At 39.0% G+C, this 18,954-nt stretch overlaps 1 protein-coding gene across 1 annotated transcript in view; it reads right to left on the bottom strand.

Annotated features, from left to right (window-relative positions):
• The window catches only part of NMT2 (N-myristoyltransferase 2), a 35,697-nt gene that overhangs the window by 13,117 nt on the left and 3,626 nt on the right, over positions 1-18,954 (bottom strand). The window contains exons 2-8 of the mRNA XM_054641251.2: positions 13,726-13,861; positions 8,598-8,742; positions 4,468-4,586; positions 4,280-4,371; positions 4,057-4,173; positions 3,333-3,503; positions 2,052-2,160 (exon numbers count right to left, since the gene is read on the bottom strand). Coding sequence (XP_054497226.1) covers positions 2,052-2,160; positions 3,333-3,503; positions 4,057-4,173; positions 4,280-4,371; positions 4,468-4,586; positions 8,598-8,742; positions 13,726-13,861 — 889 coding nt within the window. The remainder of the gene's footprint in view (positions 1-2,051; positions 2,161-3,332; positions 3,504-4,056; positions 4,174-4,279; positions 4,372-4,467; positions 4,587-8,597; positions 8,743-13,725; positions 13,862-18,954) is intronic.

The raw sequence follows: 18,954 nt of genomic DNA, 5'->3' as shown, positions 1-18,954 counted from the left end.
AACATACTCCTGTCCTGACTCTAAATACTGACAAATTTTACTTCTTCCAGAAAAGTCCTTGCTCAAGAGATCAAACACTTAGGAAAAAAACACTTTTTTTTTTATCTATAGGTACATGCACAGCCTTTAGGGAGGGTGATATTTATTAATTACAGTATTTATTACACCTGAAAACATTTTTAATTCAGGCTGTTCAAGTGATTAGGAATGATTAATTCTCTTAAAGGGAGATGAGCTCCTAGTGGCAATGATATTCCAAGGACATTAAGAAAAGAGGTTAAAATGCAAGAAACAGTGTTTGGTGCTGAGGGACAGGATAGCATGGACTGAATGGACAAATTTGTTTGACAGTAGTGTGTATAACTGCCTGAAACTGAGGAGAAAAACCCTCAACAGCACTTAATCCCTTTCTCAGGAAAAAAAAAGCCTCCAAATAAGCCCAAAGCACAAGACCTAAAGAGAAAACATCAGAATAAAGATTAAATCTTTATTTTCCACTGAGAAGCTCCCAAATCCAACCTAAAAATAACAAATTCTGAGGTGTATGAACTCCTACATCACTTAGTTTTAAAAGCTGATTTTGAGAACAACTATTTTCTATTTGCACTTCTATGTACAGTGTATGTTTGCCTTAGCTATATTTTATAGATGAGATAATGATATGTTACTTACTTTCCATAATTCACTTCTCTGTCAAAACTTGGTTTTATGATAAAGGAAAATGATCAGGATACAACTGCTATTTCCAACGATTCTCTGTAGTTACACCTTTGGAGCTATGAGTAAGATCCTTATGTTTTAATCACTTCCTCAGTTGTTTCCATAAGCAATGTTACTAGAGCTGCCACCAAAACCTACACTTGAAATTGTAAATTACACTCCTCAGCCTGTTAAAAATGCCTTCAAGATTTGATGGCAGCTATATTTAGCTGCCCAAGATTAAAACCCAATTAATTTGGTTCTGAGTGCTGCCCTGCACACAAGGGAGAAGCTGCGAGTGCAGCACAGGTGGCGGCAGGCGGAGCAGGAAACGAGGCTCTCCCATAGCAGCGGGAGCACGGATCAAGGCATGGCACGTGCTTTATTCCAAGGGCTGCCCAGCCTCCTGCTCAGATCTCTGAGCAAGTCAAAGATAGCAACAGAAACAATTCTCCAAAATCAGATCAATCAGTATAAATACTGTGAGTGAGGAAATAAGGTGTTGGTTTTAACTAAAAGAGAGGGTTTGTTTAAATAAAGAGAGGTTTATTGATAAGGTACAGGTAAGGGATACTCTGCAATCTCTTCAAAAAAGGTGGCTTTTACAAGTAAATATATTGTTTTCAGCCATACAGCTCAGACTAAATTCTACAGGCTATTAATTACAGCAATGAGATTTTTAACAGTACATAGCATTTACAGTGACTTGCCCTGTCATGGAAAGGCACCCTAAGGCTTTTTGCACGTTTAACTATTAGCTGAAAGCATAAGGAAAAAAAAAACATTTACTAACCTAGCTATGCCAGAATACTTGCTTTTTACTAGACCATGCAAACTAACAGTGCACAACATTCTGAAGTGGCTTTTACTGAGCTTGCTCAATGCAAAACAACACTCTCTGACAGTACAGAAAAAATGTGAATTAGAGTGGAATCAACAATACACTTGTATCAGCCAAGTTGCTGATGGACTTCTCTGAGAACGTTAAGACATGAACTGCTGATTTTCTGTTCCAGTAATCTCTTATCAGATTAAACATAGCAAGAATAGTCTTATGCATCTTCAACTCAATCCCACATGTTTGTGAAGTCAAGTTTTCTGGGTTTTTTTTTCCTTTGTTTAAGGATTTTAGGTTAAAATTTGTATTTTCTCCATAGAGATCCAGATTTCCAGCAATAGTCTCTTCTGTTTAGTATAGCCCTTAAGGTCCTTTTCATCAATCAGAGATTATTTTTTTCATGTCCTGCATGCACTGCCTTTACACAGAAAAGCCTTTGCTGTCAGAGACAGATGGAAGGTTATTTTGGGCCTCACAATAACTGTGGGGATTCTCTAGAAGTCATACTGCTTACATCAGGAAGTCTGTAGAGCTTCATTGTTCTTTGTAGAGTCATGTTTCTACTCAAATGTGAAAATTTCACCTCCACCAATTTTCTGGGATTTAGTGATCGATGCCAATACCTGGAAATACAACCAAATCACAAATTTAAATAGTTTTTAAAGTGTCAGTGTCACTTGCATCCATTGCCCTGCTTTCTTGCTTCCTCCTTTTCAACGCTCCAAATTTGTTTCTAAGCAAGCCTGTACTATATCTATAAGAAGGCTGATTAACAAAAAAAAAAAAAGAAAAAAAAATATTAAAGAAAAGCTCTATCCACGTCATAGGTTTTAAAACAAGCCTGCTATCACAGTATTTTCAATCTAAGCAAATGCTTTTTGATACAGAATGAATAAGCACAGGGCTAAGTATTTTAGCATTTGTCACAGCCCTGAAAAACTCTCCATACATACATAGCAACATTTATTTTCTTGTGCAGACAGGGCCCTCTGCTCATGTCTGAGCATTTTTTTGAAGGAGCTCCCCCTTTCCTGGGAGGTCATTGTGCAACAGAGCATCTCTGGTTATTCTAACACAGCAAAGCTTTTTATTTCCCACCCTCATCACTCCTTACAGAAACATACAGGATCTTTGGTGTTGATAGGTACAAAACAATTTCAAATCAAAAGGTACTCTGTCCTCCAGAAGTCTAAACAGCTGGGCTAAAAGTGCAGGAACTGAACTTTTCCAAGTCGAAATAAAATCCATTCCAAGCAAATGAAATTATATTTGACTGTAACTCTTCCCACATGGTAGTGTTCCTGTATTTATCAAGTGCCAATAAAGTCCTCCTTTGTCCAGGAAAGATGAAAGTATTTCAAAAAAGAAAATCATACAATTACCAGAAATGCTCTGCCATCTCTGGCAAGCAACCAGGTTAACAGGGAAGTGTCCCAGTAAAGACACAGGCCACTTGAAAAACACAGGTATACAATGTTGTCATTGCTAGCAGGGCTGCCAGCAGAAGGTCAACAGAAACATCTGTTAGTCTATTTAAAGTATGCTAAACAAACCACAAATTAAATTTTAGTCTGAGAAGCTGTTTTATCCGGGGCACTGGGAGGGAAGGGGGGATAAAAAACCCCAACACCAAAAAAAACCAACAGTGACAAACACTCAGGCCTTCAGGTTAGTCAAGGCCACAACATTTAATAGCTTTGAATTTTATGCTTTTATGGTTTTAGACAATTATGTTAAATTTTCCTAAAGTTACTGTTATATGAGCCAATAATATTAAGAACATCACCTAGGTTACCTGCAAGTGGCCACAGGTTTGGGAAGTACCACCCCAGCAGTGTAAACAGCCTGAAAAATTCCTTCCAAGTTTACTCTTCTGGTTATTTCTCGAATCAATACAGGTGCCACCCGTTTAGACCTCAGTTTCTTATGGACACACAGAAAATTGATTTCTACCATTTTCTTCACACTAAAAAGACATTAAGTAATGGAAAAGTTAAAGAGAGTTACACACTGCATGTTTTCATTTTTATAATTACAATTTTCCATACCGTGACAGAAGAATTTGAAGTTAAATAAACTTGTCTGTGACAAAGTACATCTGCAACGAACACTAATCTGTGCCTATGTGACTGCAGTGACAAACTGCAATATGCAATCTGTCTCTAAGAGGTTTGCAATACTCCTTTACCAGAGCTCTATCAAGACTTAACTGATTGCTTTACTTTAAGATGCAGTATAGCATCCAAGCAATGCTATGTGGAGTCACAATGCTTTATGTTTGTCGGTGTATGAAGACTTGGCCAAGAAGCCCAGCTGATCAACTAGAAATGCTTTTCAGCAGGTCAGAAAACTGTATGGCATTATCTGTATCATCCATCACTATAAAAATTCCTTAAATAAACATTGGTGCTCTTCACCTTGTTCTCTCTTTTTAAGTTCTCTAAAGCAATGGATACCAGTTCAAGGTTTGTTTTGTGGCATTATTCTTTAACAAATACAAAAGTACTGGTGCATTTTACCTGTCATAAATACGAATATTTGCAGGGATGGCACTTATGAATCCTACCAGCTTTTTGTTTGAAGACACTCTAACCCCACAGTGCCACTGCGGTAACCAGCCCGGAGGACGCAATGCCCTAGAATTGATGACAGAAATAATTACAAATTACTGCCTAAGAAGATGTAATAAAAACACCCTTCACTGCACTCCAGCCAGAACAAAATGTGGAACTTGCTACTCACCACAGAAGAAATTCAGGTGAATAATCAAACCTAAACATATTATCATCATCTTCTACGTAATTCTCATTTAATAGTGTGTATAACTCCTTCAGCTGAAAACATACACAAAAAAATCCAAAGACTTATCCACATATGAATCAGAAAAAACTTGAACTATTTTAGATACATATAAAAATTGTTCTACTTACAACTTCAGCATTGCTAAGATCCAATGTGTCCCACATAAAACCTTGTGGCAAAGAATATGGCTCTAGGCGGACATTGTCCTTATCTGGTTCAATTGCACCATGTGAAGTTATGACTTCATCTTTTGAGGGAGGAGGAGAGAAAAAAAACAAACAAACCAAAAAACTGTTACATTGCTAGCTTTCCTGATAGTTCTGTAACTACATTTAATTCACATCATGTACTTCCTCATAATTATGTAAATGGAACAAGAAGCTTTTTAAAAATGCTGAAAAAATTAGTATTATTAGTTTACACTACTTCTCATTCTCATAGACCACATTCAGACTAATGACTGTCTCATCATAATATTTAGAGATATGCACAGAACCACTCCATCTCAACTGATACCCTGCATTTCATAACACAAGAGGCAATAACTTATCAGCACAGCATTTAGCCAGCCATGAGCTCCACAGCCTCATCATGAGAACATGTACTCACAGCTAGCAAGCAGGCTCAGATCCTGTTTACTGCTGGCTTGAACAGACCTGAACTCAACAGGATTACTCAGGAGCAGTGACATAGCAAAGTGAGGGCATTGCAGAGATACTGCTGGTATGTGAAATGTATTCCTAAAATCCTACTTGAAGGCATGCTTTCTTCTCCTCCCTTACTTTACAGCACCAGTCTTCAGCTAATAAACTGCAGCTGTTCCTCTTCTAAGGAGCAGCACCTACCAAATCATAGAAATTGGAAAAGACCTGTAAGATCAGTCCAATCACTAACCTTACACTGCCAAGCCCACCACTAAATCATGTTCCTAGCCATCATATTTACATATCTTTTAAATGTCTCCAGGGATGGGGACCCTACTACTTCCTGAGGGAGCCTCTTCCAATTCTCAGCCATCCTTCAGTGAACAGATTTTTCCTAACATCCCGTCTAAATCTCCTCTGGCACAGCTCCCCTTGAGGTAGTTTCTCCTTGTCCTAGCACTCATTAGCTGTGAGAGAAGGCTGACCCCCAGATGGCCACAACCTCATTTCAGGTAGTTGTAGAGTGATAAGGCCTCCCCTGAGCCTCCTTTTCTCCAGGCTAAACAACCCCAGCTCCTTCAGCCACTCCTCATCAGACTTGTGTTCCAGACCCTTCACCAGGTTTGTAGTCCCCCCTGGACTCAGTCCAGCACCTCATTGTCTTTCTTGTAGCATTGTCCTTTAAGTCAGATTACGCTGTCAGGCTTTGGACCTCCTGATTTTCTCCCTGCATAACCTCAGCATCCTTGCAGTCCCTTTGGTAGTGCATCTCTCCATCCATCCTTGGGCCTGCTCTATGATCTCAGGAGTTCCCAGTAAGCCTTGACCAAACCAGCTGGGCAGTGAAATGTCCCTTGACTGTTAACAGGAGCTCCTGCACAGTAAAGGTGGGAGTGACACTGACTGTATCAGGATCATCATTTGCCTGAACAAGGTGGGGAACAAGGGATAATCAGTTATTTCCTAATAATCAGCTATTCCCTGACAGCTTTGAAACACCATTTACCTGAACCGTAGCCCAAGTGAAATGGTACCATTGTTACTGGATGGGATTTTTCGGCTTTTTGTTTTCAAAAAGCAGTTACCAACATGGGTTACCACCACGAGGGAAACTTACTGATGATTAAAGCCAATTATTTGGCAATCCTATGAAGAGTGGTCCTAAGTGAGGCCCTTTACAGTGCCCTGGACCACAGTGGGCTGCACCAGCTCCTCCCTCTGAGAGGGATGTCTTTTATGCTCTGAAGACTTGCTGAGCATGAGGCCTACACTGACACCCTCCACTCCTCAAAGCTCAACCCCTGCCTGCTGAGAAATGCAAGGGACTCAATGTATGTCACTGGGCTCAAGGGGAATTTTTAACAGGCACCTTTGAACACAGTAGCACGTAAACAACTCTGTGCCTGTGTGCAATGTGAGTTGCGTATAGTAGGAATGCTGTTATCTAGAATCTAGATTTAAGAATCTATAATTAAGTCACTTTTATAATTGTAGTAAATCCTATGTACGTTGAAGTCCTGATGAGAACAATGGCTAGTGATTGTGAGACTTCTGCCAGATGTTTAAAGAATATTTCATTTGCCTCTTAATCCTGGCTGGGAGGTCTAGAACTGACTCACAACATGGTATCTGCCCTGTTGGCCTTCCCTCTGATTCTTACCTGTAAACACTCAACCTCATTGTCAGCCATCATCAAACTAGACAGTCAATTTTCCTTTGAGTATGAATTTTTCCATATGATGCACAATCCTGACTAATATTTATGGCCTGCCATTCAGTTTTGAAGGTCATAATTATTAGCATTTTTAAGCAAACTCTGGAAAGTACCAACAGCCCAAATATTACAGTCACTAAATGGCAGGTTTGGCATAACTAAAGGACCTATTGCTAATATTTTTAACTTGAAGGCCAAAGGATTCTGAAGTGAGTTTAATGCAAAGATCTCTACAACATTTTCTTGAATTGTTAAATTATTTTTTCCACCTAAACACATAAAACATATCAACTAGTGATGACTTCCTAATCTGTTAATTCAGCATATAAAGAAAAGTCTAAAAAATCTGTAGGATTAAGAAGAAATTCATAGGGACTGTTGGACAAAACCTCACTGACCAAATTCAATGAAACATATTTCTACTGAACACCACTAACAAATCATTTTCTGAGCCACTGTATAGGCCATTTTAGACTGGCAATTGACAGACTCTCCCCTCTAAGTGCTGTAAGATACATTGCTTAGCCTGAACTGAACTCCTGACACTACTGCACAGACACTGAACTAGCTCTGGAAAACCTTGATTATGGCTAGAGCCTTTTTTGATTTACCCTTTAACTTATTTTGGCTAGGGTCTTTCTCCACTTAGGCTGGATTGCTGGTGATGATTACTACCATTACTTTATGCAGGTATTTGGATAGAGTTTGTATAGAGAAAAGCCATGGCAGGTCAATTCAATTCAATTCAATTCAATTCAATCCAGAGGAAAATACTGTATCCAGGGACTCTACTCAGGACTTCTCTATGCAAGAAAAGTCAGGAAGAAATGAGATTGCTGCATATTAACCTATAGCCATGGATTAATGTGAAAAGCTGTCTGTGGAGGAGAATGAGCAGAGTGCTCCTGTGCTTTAGACTCTACCTTATTTCTGCTTATTCTATACCAGTCTCCAGTGCAATGGAGAGAAACCTGCAGGACAGAGCAGCACCAGCTACTGGTTTTACCTGTAGGGACCCCAAGGTATGTTCACACTGAAAAGCTGTAATTGCTTCTCTTGAAGATAATGAAAGCAGAAAAAGAAGGTTCAAAAAGCAACACAGAAAACACAAGACAGTCAGCAACTACTTCCTCCAACAATGAGAAGATTTACCAACTGCGTTATCAGGGATCAGATCAATATAAAAATAATTTGTCAAATTCATTATAAATTTAAAGACAAGGAGAGATCACCTCATCATCTCACTTGGAATCAAGAACAGAGAACAGAATCTGAGAAAGCTTATCTTCAAAGTAGTGTACATTGTGGAGGAGAACATGAACACACAGCAGAGAAAGAGTTTGTGTATCAGACAAGTGCCACTGTCTATTTAAAGCTGTATGAAAACAGTGCTACCTATGGCAGGAGAGTCATTACTTCTGTGATAGCAAATCCATTTATTGAAAAAAAATTAGGGAAATCCAAATAAATAAATAAATAAAACAAATACTACTAATAAAAAATTTAATGTTTACTCTTTGTCACCACTTAAGAGTTCTTACTTCTCCTAAAGTGAAAAAGACTTCTGTGTTCTATTGTTCAATATTTCAGACCTAAAATACACAAAAGAATGCTATTTCAATAGTGTTTCCCATTTTTACAGAGGACATCAGAATGAGACTTATTAACACTGTATCTTGCATATTATCTGTGGGGAAGACAACCACTTCCCTGGAAAACATCAAGAACTCCACATAAACTAAACATCAAGAATTGCACATAAACACACACAAAAGACTAAGGATCCCTACCACACAGAGTCCAACTTCATACCCCTTTTAGAGAACATGTCACAGAGCTAGCACAACATTTCTTTAATGATCATAAGACAGCTCTTTCACACAGATCCAGTTAAACTTACTAAGTTTGGGTACAGGTTGTGTATCCCAAAACTGGTATTTACGTTTGGCAGCCTCATCAATATTCTTTGCTGGGCCTTGGCATGCAGAGAGCAGCTCCATTGCTCTCTGGATGTCTTGAAGCTTCTGCATTGGAATGGCTGGGTTCTGCACAAATAGACAAACAGAACAAGAAGCTTATTGAGTACATTTACTTCATGAATAGCTGTACAAACATGTTAATTTCTTTTACTGTTACCTATTCTCACAGGCACTCTTCTCATCATGGTTAGTTTAGGTACAATGTTTGTAGACAAGAGGGTGGAAAAAAGTTAGGTGGGCAACAGGTAAACAAAACAGTTGTCAGCAGTACTTGCATTTAACCAAGAAACATCAACATTTTTAACACAAATACAGCAGCATTAAGACAGGATACTGTATCACAATAAAAAATGCCTCTTATAGTCCCTGTTCCCCTGGTAAAACACAATAAAATACCAAAAAAGGGTCAGTTTAGGTATTTAACAATAAAGGTACCATTGGTACACATGGAGTTTTTTGATTACTCTGAGTAAATGTAACAGGAATAAGAATTTTTCCTGCAAAGGACAGTACAGCAGAATAATGGTAACAGGCCTCTAAATCTAAAGGGATTTTTCCCTCTCTCTTTTTAAATCTCTTTGTTTTGTTATCTTCCTAGTGGTAAGTCCTGTTCTGAGGCATACCAACAGCATGCTTGTGCTCAGGTTTCCCCAGACTGCAGTGCAATAATGCATCTGAAAGAAGTCTCAAATGTACTGGAAAATTGTAAGCAATTCTGCACAGAGATTTCAAGCCAGACTGTTCGGTTTTGGTTTTGTTTTTTTTTTTTTTAACTGAATGGCAAAGGACTACTATTTCCATATTTCACTTTCTTTCTAGGATTCATACATTGAAAAACCACCATAAAATAAATGTAATAATGAAGGTAAAGCTTAATTTGGGTGATCAGCCTCTGGTATCCTCAATCACAAAAAGAGCAAAACTTTGTGCCTGGAGCTCAAGCAGTCCATCATTTACTATTTATAATAAACACTTTTATTATCTGAATTAATGAAACAAAATGCCTAATGTTTAAGTATTGCAAATTTCACCTTAAACACCTGTCAGCTGAGTAATTATGTGAATTATGTGAATTAAACATGTGAATTAACATGTTTATACACTTTAGAACAACACTGTTCCAGCCTAAAAAGCCTACCTTATTTCTAGATTAGATAACAGAGGCATAAGTTACTAATGCCACTAGATAAATTCTGAAATCTCATCAGTACATCATGAAATCATACATAAATGCTGACACACAGTAATTTATTCTGTATATTTATTTAAAGTCTATAATATCTCTTCTACATTAAAAAAGCAGAAAATCTAAAAAAAAAAGTTCCTAAGAAAGATCTTGCTAACATAACAATAAGTAAGAAATTAATGTTCAGGTACTAAATAGACCATGGGTAGGGATATCAGGAGGAATTCCTTTCACTTCAAAACACTCAGAGATTGGCCTGACTAAGAAGTTTACTTTCAACACTTTTTGTTTTCCTTCAATAGAAAGCAAGGAAAACCTACACAGAACTTCACATTAAATAGAAAAACAAAAACCAGCTCTTTTGTTTAATTTCAGTTTAGGGCAAATATCTCTTCACAGCACAAGACAGCCCTGTTGTTCAACAGGGCTGAGGTAGGAAATGGTGGTTTTGCCTCAGTTTTGTTGATGACCTCAGGCCTTGGATGTCCCTGTGCACTGCAGCAGTCTGAGAGAAAGCTGGGGACTGTTGAGCAAACTAATCATGCTTAGGTCCCTGAAAACAGACCAAATGCATGTAAGGATGCTAAGGGAGCTGGCTGATGTTAGTGCAACTAACATCTATTAAGTTTAAAATAAGAATTGGTGGAAGTTTCCTATAAATGGATAAAGGGGAATGTCATACCCCTTTCCAGGAATGCAAGGGGGAGGACTGAGAGGTTAACACTGTTTAATGATCTGGACTTGACAAAGAGTACTTTCTCTGCAAGTGCACAGATGATACCTAGAAGAAGAATTTCTAGAATTGTTGATATGCTGAACCACAGAGCAGCTATTCAAAGCTACTGACAAGCTGGAAAAAGAAACTTAATCAAGTTTGACAAAGGCAAATACAAAGTCCTCCATCTGGGATAGAAAAAACCCATGCAAAGGCAGAGGCCAGCATGGACTGGCTAAGAAGCAGCTTGTAGAAAAGAATTTGGAGGTTCAGGTGAGCAGACACTGGACATGAGCCAGCAGATTGCTGGCCAGCAAAGGACAGCTGCATACTAGGTAGTACCAGTAAGATTGGCCAGGGAGTCTTCCCCTTCATCTGGCATCCCTGAGGTCACACCTTACAGTCTGGGGTTCTCCATTACAAGGAGAAGGAGAACATTAACAGACTGTTACGAGTTCTCTGGAGGGCACCAAGATAAATGGGGGCTGAGGCACATCAACACACAAGGAGAAGAGGATGAGAGACCTTGGTTTGTACAGCCTTAAAAATAGAAAGTTGAGGGAGTAGGAGAAATCTTATTACTGCCTAATGGGAGGGTATAAAGAAAGCTGAGCCAAATCTTTTCAGAGGAACAGAGTGATAGGACAAGAAACAAAGGAGACAAATTGCAAACCAGCAAAATCCATTTAGATATAAAGAATAACTTTTTTTTTTTAAACTGAAAACTGTAGTCAAACACTGGAAAAAGTTACCCACAAAGATTGTGGAGTCTCCATCCTTGGACACCAAGCAACCTGATCTAGGCCTGAGCAACCTGATCTAGCTGGACTTGCTCTAGGCAGCAGGTTGGGCAAAAAACCTTCAGATGTCCCTTCCAATCTATTATTCTGTGACTAGGCTGTGTAGGCCACCAGTGGCTACAATAATGACTGATGAGACTGCAGATATGGCAAGGTTTCTTTGTGTCAGTGTGGACAGCCTAAATCACTGGAACTTGTAATAGGGAGAGATGGAAGTCTTGTGAGATGGGCAGTGAAGTCTCCTCAAAGTCACTGTAAGCATACAATGCTAACAATCCTCTACTGCTATGACTGCACTCATACCAGAGTTCAAAAGGTCTCCTATCACTACCATCACATTTGAGGAAGGCAGAAGCCAAGGAGACTCACTGTTCTGCTTTACTCATCTCCAGACTGACAGATCTGTTCACAAACTCACATGAACTCCAAATACTTTTTCAAAATCCTTTTCAATGAGCCCCACTGAGTTCTGCCTGATGATCTTGCATATAGTCTCTTAGAGGTAAGGTCTGCAATGTCATTCTCCTCTAAAATATATTCTTTTCAACCAAGAGCAAGCAAACACTAGAAGCCTGTTTTCTGTATTAAATTTCATACAGCACATGAATAAAAAATTTAAGTATTACTTGAGTAGCAGACAAAATAAATATACTTTTCCACACAGATCCAGATCAGCAGTCTAAGATGCTTTCAAAAAATCTGTAACAGAATAGTTGTCTAAGACAGACCTGCAACACAGCAGAGAAGGCAAAATAACCCCCCAGGCAATGTTGATGCATTTGTAACTAGAGAAAAGTGAAAGACATAAAAGAAGAGCAAAGTGGTTTAGCTGCCTAGAGCTTGAAAGAAAATCTTATATAAGACCTTTTTCTTTATGCCAATAAAATAGAAACTTTTGTGAGATTACTAATGAACCAACTAAACTCGTGTCAGTAAAATAATCATGAACAGTGCCACTCTAAGCACACAACTTGGAACAAGAATAGCCTTCCACATTTGCACCACCCATCACATCAGAGAAATGGTGTGCAACACAGAGAGGTGCAGGAGTAAAATCTTGCACACAAATGCAAAAAACTATGAAGTAGATTTCTTTTAATGCAATTAGAGGCAACACATGGAACTTTTTTTGTGGACCAACACACTTGGTCAGCAGCAAATCAACGAACTCACGGGATACTATAACAATTAACTATGCCTTTATGTTAACACAAAAATTGACCTCACGCCAGTTGTAAGAGAGTGAGTTACTTGTGCATCCTTTGCCAACAGCCTTCCTGTATTAGCAGTTCATGCCATGTGTTACAGAAAGGCAGTATCAAAACATGTGGCAAAGTACTTAAGATCTCTCTACACATTATAAAGTGTCCCCTGTGCCAAATGTGCCCATGCAAAGCAATCAGGGTAACATGGAAAAGATCTAAAGGGACAACACAAAAATCTATCACTATGCTAATGAGCCAGAACACAATCTTTTTACCCTAAAATTAGTTGGTAGCCCCAATGTACTTGTCAAATCTTATAGGACAAAGATTCCTGTTGGTACAATTCTCCACAATAATCAGATAAAGCAAATATAACTACCTCAATATGCTCAACAGTACATAAACTTTCTTAGTTTTACAAACTTTAGTTCTTGCACTCAGATTTCTCTTGGGATAAAAGCTGTATGCTAAAAAGGCACAACACCATGTTATTCACTGCTCATTCAGAACACGATAGACAAAAGCACACACAGACAATGCTATTTTATCAGAAAATCCACAAGGACTGTACATTCCCACAAGCAATTTTGCATTCTTAATTATAGTGGAAGCCTTTCTGAAAGCAAAATGTTTCTTCAGCCTTTATCTCCATGTTTAAGATTACTGCATTTAATATACAAATACATGCTGCTTGCTTGCCCTAAAGAGACTTAGCACAGCAGCCCTACCTTCCCTCCTGCTGCTGCTGCTGAGAGAGCTTCATGCTGCACAAGTGACCAAAACTGCACTAAGCTAAGGTGGATGGTGGCTAAAAACTACAGGCAATTCATCAAATGCAAAATCTATTTATTTGCATACATCACAGATTATGATTCGATGCAATGAGGCTGTCACTAGCCCAAGCTCTAACTGCTCAAAGAGAAAGACAAAACTCCTCTGCCTTTCTCACAGTACACCACCGTGGTGGTGATGGCACCTCTGAAAACACCAGGTCTTGGCTTGCTTCTCTGTTCAGGACAGGAAACATTTGCTTAATTTTCACACAGTAAGGCAGAACTACCAACTCACTTCAACAACAAGTGACATGCAAATTAAAATTAAATTAGAAAGCACGCACAAATTAAAACAGAACCAGGCTCTCACTTTTGAAGGTTGTTGAATTTTAATTTCCTGGGAGTCAGATGCAGAATCTGATTTGGTGCCTCCAGAATTTGGTTTCTCCTTTTTTCTCTTCTGCTTCTTTTTCTTCTTCTTCGCTCCCAAATCCCCTCCAGGACTTCTGCCAGAGATGCAAAGAATGTGCAATAAGAAAAATCAATACCACTGAGCCTTAAATTTTAAAAAAGTTAAATATGGAAAAGCCAGCATTTTGATATGAAAAATCTAACAATGCTTTGAATGTAAAGAAAAGGCAGCGGAAAAAAAAGCAAGGAAGTGGGGAACTGAGAGAGTTGATGAAAAACTTCCTGCAAGTGCTGTCTCATTTGTTTTATACTCTTACACTAGCACAACCAGGCATTTTGACATACTCATGTTAAATTGTGACGCTACATAGAAACCAGTGCTCTTCTCCAGACTATTATCCAGCACAAAAACAAAATGACCAAATTCAACAGTTCGGAGGAACACAAGAAAGTATGGGAACTGAGGAAAGTAACCTCCTTGGAAACTCAGTAACTATTAGTGTCCCAACACTTTTTCTCCTTCATGCTCAACCATAAGACACATCTGAATTTGAGAAGAATCCAGATGAAACATTCTGTTTTCTGGAAATTTTGTTCCTAACTTAAGCTGCAATGAAAGTCTTGCTGAAATCCCAGTAAGAGACAATATAAAACTAACCAAATATTTGTGCTTTAAAACAATAAGCACAATGGGGTCAACTTTAATTAAAAAGCCTCAGCAACAAAGTAAAAATTGCACTTGAGGATTCTGATATATTTTGACTATTGATAACTTAAGTTATTCTTCAAGGAGATTTTTATTTAAAAGATAATCAAGATATAGAATCAAGATTAGATCAGAATTTGCAAAGTGTGGGATGTGTTAGCAACTCTCAGACAGAACAAAAATATGGAGGCAATGAGTCAATTAACACTAAACTGTCTTCAAGAGGCTAATCTCTCAGCAAAACCATATGCACATAATGGAACTGAAGACAGATATCAGAGTTTGGGGGCCTTGGGTGTTTTTCACTGGAAAAGAAAAAAAGTCAATGCAACAAACAATTGTTTCTTTTAATCCTGGAGGGGGAAAAACCCCATGTATCATACTGACAAACAAAAAGAAAGAAAACTCAGAAGAACATAACTGAAGTTATTACGATCAACATATTTGCAAGGGATATATTATTTGCTGTAACATGCTCACTTTCAAGATTATGATGACAAGTCTTAGCATCTATACCTTGCCTGAGCTGGTATTGTTGAGTAAACACCCTCCCTCCAGTTGGGAGGCCCAAAGCCTGCAATTAACCAAACAATGCAGCTAAGCAAAGACTGATTTTTGTGAGATCCTTACTGTCCTTTAGAATAGTCTGTAGTGAAAGATCAATCTCAAGAAGTTCATAACATTCAAGCTTACACTGAGTTATGCTCCCAGAATGAAAGTGTTGTAAATGCCTCTAGAACAGGACCAAGCTGCTACTCAGTGGACAACAGCAGAGCAGACCAAATACACTGGAGACATAAGAGAGTTTGAAGCATTATTTACTAGAAGGCTGCAGAAACAAAAGATGGACTTGTGTAAGTAACTCAGGGAGAACGTCTTTTGTTGCAGAATAAGCATACTGCCGGGTCACCTACATGATCCACAATGAATCACAATTTCATTGAATCACAGCACTAAGGCTGGAAAACTCCTTTAAGATCACTGAGCCCAGCATTAACCCAAGTCCACCACTAAACTATATCACTCAGTGCCACATCTATACATGTTTTCAATACCCCCAAGGATGCTGACTCTGCCACTTCCCTGGGGAGCCTTTACCAATACTCAACAATCCCTTTGGTGAAGAGATTTTTCATCACATCCAATCTAAATCTCCCCTGATGCAAGTTGAGGCCATTTTCTCTCATCCTGTCATTTGTTACTTGGGAGAAGAGGCCGACCCTAACTTGGCTAAAACCTCCTTTCAGGGAGTTGTAGAGAATAGTAAGATCCCCCCTGAACCTCCTTTTCTCCAGGCTAAACAACCCCACTTCCCTCAGCCACTCCTCACAGGACTTATTTTTCAGCCCCTTCACCAGCTTTGGTGCCCTTCTCTGGATATGCTCCAGCTCTAGTTTTGAGGCCAGGGAAGGGCTCAAAACAGATTTAAGGTGTGGCTTCACCAGTCCAAGTACAAGGGTACGATCACTGTCCTGGTCCTGCTGGCCACACTCTGTCTGACACAAGCCAGGATGCCATTGGCTTCCTTGGCCACCTGGGCAGCACAGTGTCATTTAAAAGAATAAAATGTAAATCTATCTGAAGGCCTGTATACCAAGCTGATATTTTGTACAGAATTTAAACACAGAACAGAGCCAAAAGACTGGCAAGTGGTTATAAATACAAAGCAGTAAAACCTCAACATGTGTTTGTGGACTTCACCACCTCTATCTGGCAAAACTGAGATAAAAATACCAGGGGAAGTGATTTCACCTTTGCTGGGATTCATTTAAGGAAGTCTTTTTTTTACTTTCTGCAACTGTCCACAAACTTGCCTTTCCCTGCAGCACCTCACATATAGCAAACAAATGATGCCTCTGTGTCTCTGAGCTGGCTCCCAAGGGTTTGTGTGCTGAACACCAGGCTATTTGGAGTTTCAGCAAACACTGCTCTTAACAGACACCTTGAGCAGGCACTGAGCCCCAAACTGCACCAGTGCAACTCACTTCTCTTCTTGTCTTTCAGGATGATCCAGTGTCACATACACCACAGGGGTATTTTGCTCACTAGGATTACCTGAGGGTCAATGTTTTATTTAGTTTGGTGAAATAATGAACAATTGAGCTAAAAAAAAAAAAGTTTGGCAGCTCTGGAGAAAAATCAGCTTTGCCAAGCTTTACTAATGTTATCCCCAGTCAAAACGTACTTTTACCAGGACAATCATAGTTTGTACTTTGACCAGTTCAAGACCTTTTTCATTTAGAAATGTATAGTCTTCAGCAGAGAAAGAAGGAAGACAGAAGTAAACTATGTAAAATATATGTGGCATTTAAAAATACACTACTAGTTTTTAATTTTTTTTTAATGTTCCAAAATCCCAGTCCTTGGTTTACGACCTTCAGGTTTAAATCTTTCACACTGTTGCAAAATAAATACTGGTATCTTTGTCTGACAGGTTATCCAGGGATCATTCTGAGCAGTTATTTATGCAGTCTCCTGCTTGGGTCAGTTTATTTTTTACTGTTACAGTCCACACAGTGTAAAAAGAGGATTTAAATAGAGTTCTACTCATCCTACTATTTAGGCACGCCTGCAACCCAGATATTTGGCAGCAGGCAGCACACAGAAACTTCTACTCAGTAAACAGGTTTGTCCAACACAAGTTACAACCAGAGATACCAAGGAGATCAGGGCAGAAGCAGAACAAAAACATCTCAGGATTTGTTGTCCTTCTCATGCTCTGCCTTGAAAAGAACAGAAAGGCTCTAAAACTGGGAGTGAGAATGGCTGGGAAGGGAGGAACTTGGTTGCTCAACTTGTAGCAATTATGCTGGACTTGACATCACAAAGGATATGCAAAGGTAACAAGATTGAAACCAAGGGCTCCTATTAAAAGCTTTTCTCTGACATTCTTGTGTGCTGACTAAGATCTGAATTCTGCTCTGTCTGGTCAGATACATCTATATGACCACACATTGAATTTTATCTCACACGTAGAAGCTGGGAGGAAAAAAGTTTCCCATTTTTATGAAAGTTGACCTTTAAGCATGAAATCTCTTTTTCCAAACTGCTCTGCACCTGTAAAATGACACAACTCCGAGCTCAGGTCCTATGTGGGAAGCAGAAAACCAATACAGAGCTCAGGGCGCTGCCATGACAAGTTGGCAGGTCAGGAAACACGACCTTTTCACACATCAGATCAACACATCTGCCCCAGTGCAGCCGGCACACAGACCACAACAGATTATACAAAGAAAACCATTCAATGTTAGATTTCTGGAAGATTTTGACTATGTCAGTCTAGTGGAGACACACTTATAGCAGGAGAACTTCAATGACAGGAGGGCAAGTCTGTACACTGAGGTTCAGCTATATGTAAGTACAGGCACAGTCTAAGATATTTTTAACTGCACCCACAATAACAATTTTGTCAGTCTGATGAATAAGAAAAAGGTGAAGCCAGCATAAAAGGAACATGCAAATCAAAATTCAGTTGAGCAGGAGAAGGGTCAAAAGACCTCATTCTCCCCCAAAATGACTTCACCTTGCCCCAGAAACAGGCTGTGGATAGGACTGCGAGATAGTCATTTAGGCCTACAGATTTATGATTTTGTCTGCAAGTCACAAATGCAAGCCCATGATCCCACCCACATACCTTTCCACTTATGTACACACATCTGGTGTTTTGCATAGATGTGGGAAAAAATACTTTTGCTTCTCTCTGCATGTGGTGGTGTTTTGGTTGGATTGGGTTTTTTTAAACTGAAAAATGGGAATACTTATTGCATTTGGGAAGAAGTGTGGCAAGGGTGGAGGAACTTACTTTAGGAGGCTCAGAGCAAATTAATAGAAAAGCTGAGAGAGAAAAATCCAGAGGAGCATGACAATTATCCTGTTCAGGTGGTCAAACTGTTTTGGTTCCCTTGGTTTGAGATTATCTTTCTCACTGACTAATTGTCACCATTATTTTAATTTCCTTTTTGAACACTAAATTCTGCTTTAGCAGAAACAGACTTTTGTAATGTCAACATCTGTTTTATGTTACATGGAATGGTAATTTTAAGTTAGCAATTTCTCAAATTTGAAACCAAACATGTACTTCAGATGTTTATTTTTAAACTGCAAAGGCCTGTGTGGGGTTCTTGCCTTCACAGTACTTCTCTCTCTGTAAGTGAGGTTGCAAAGCTGCATTTCTGAAGATGTTACACAGATCTTTTTGATCACAAAAATCAGGTCTCATGTATATGGGTAAGACTTCAGAAAATTTTGAAGCAGTATTATTTATACTAGGGCTGTCATTGGTTCATAAAGAAAATGGAGGTTTAGGTGCAAAGGGCATTCTCATTGCTGTGAAAAACCACCACTCCAAGACAATATAGCAAGGTCTTGACCAGAAGGGCCTACGCCCTTCAAATTCCACTTACTAACAAACTGTCAGTACAAAGAACCTCTCTGCACAAAGATTTCATTTGTATACATTTCAATACTTGAGAATGCAAGGTT

Source organism: Agelaius phoeniceus, chromosome 1 (assembly GCF_051311805.1).
Source record: "Agelaius phoeniceus isolate bAgePho1 chromosome 1, bAgePho1.hap1, whole genome shotgun sequence".
In the NCBI taxonomy this organism is placed as follows: Eukaryota; Metazoa; Chordata; class Aves; order Passeriformes; family Icteridae; genus Agelaius; species Agelaius phoeniceus.
This window is presented reverse-complemented; position numbering and strand designations above follow the sequence as displayed.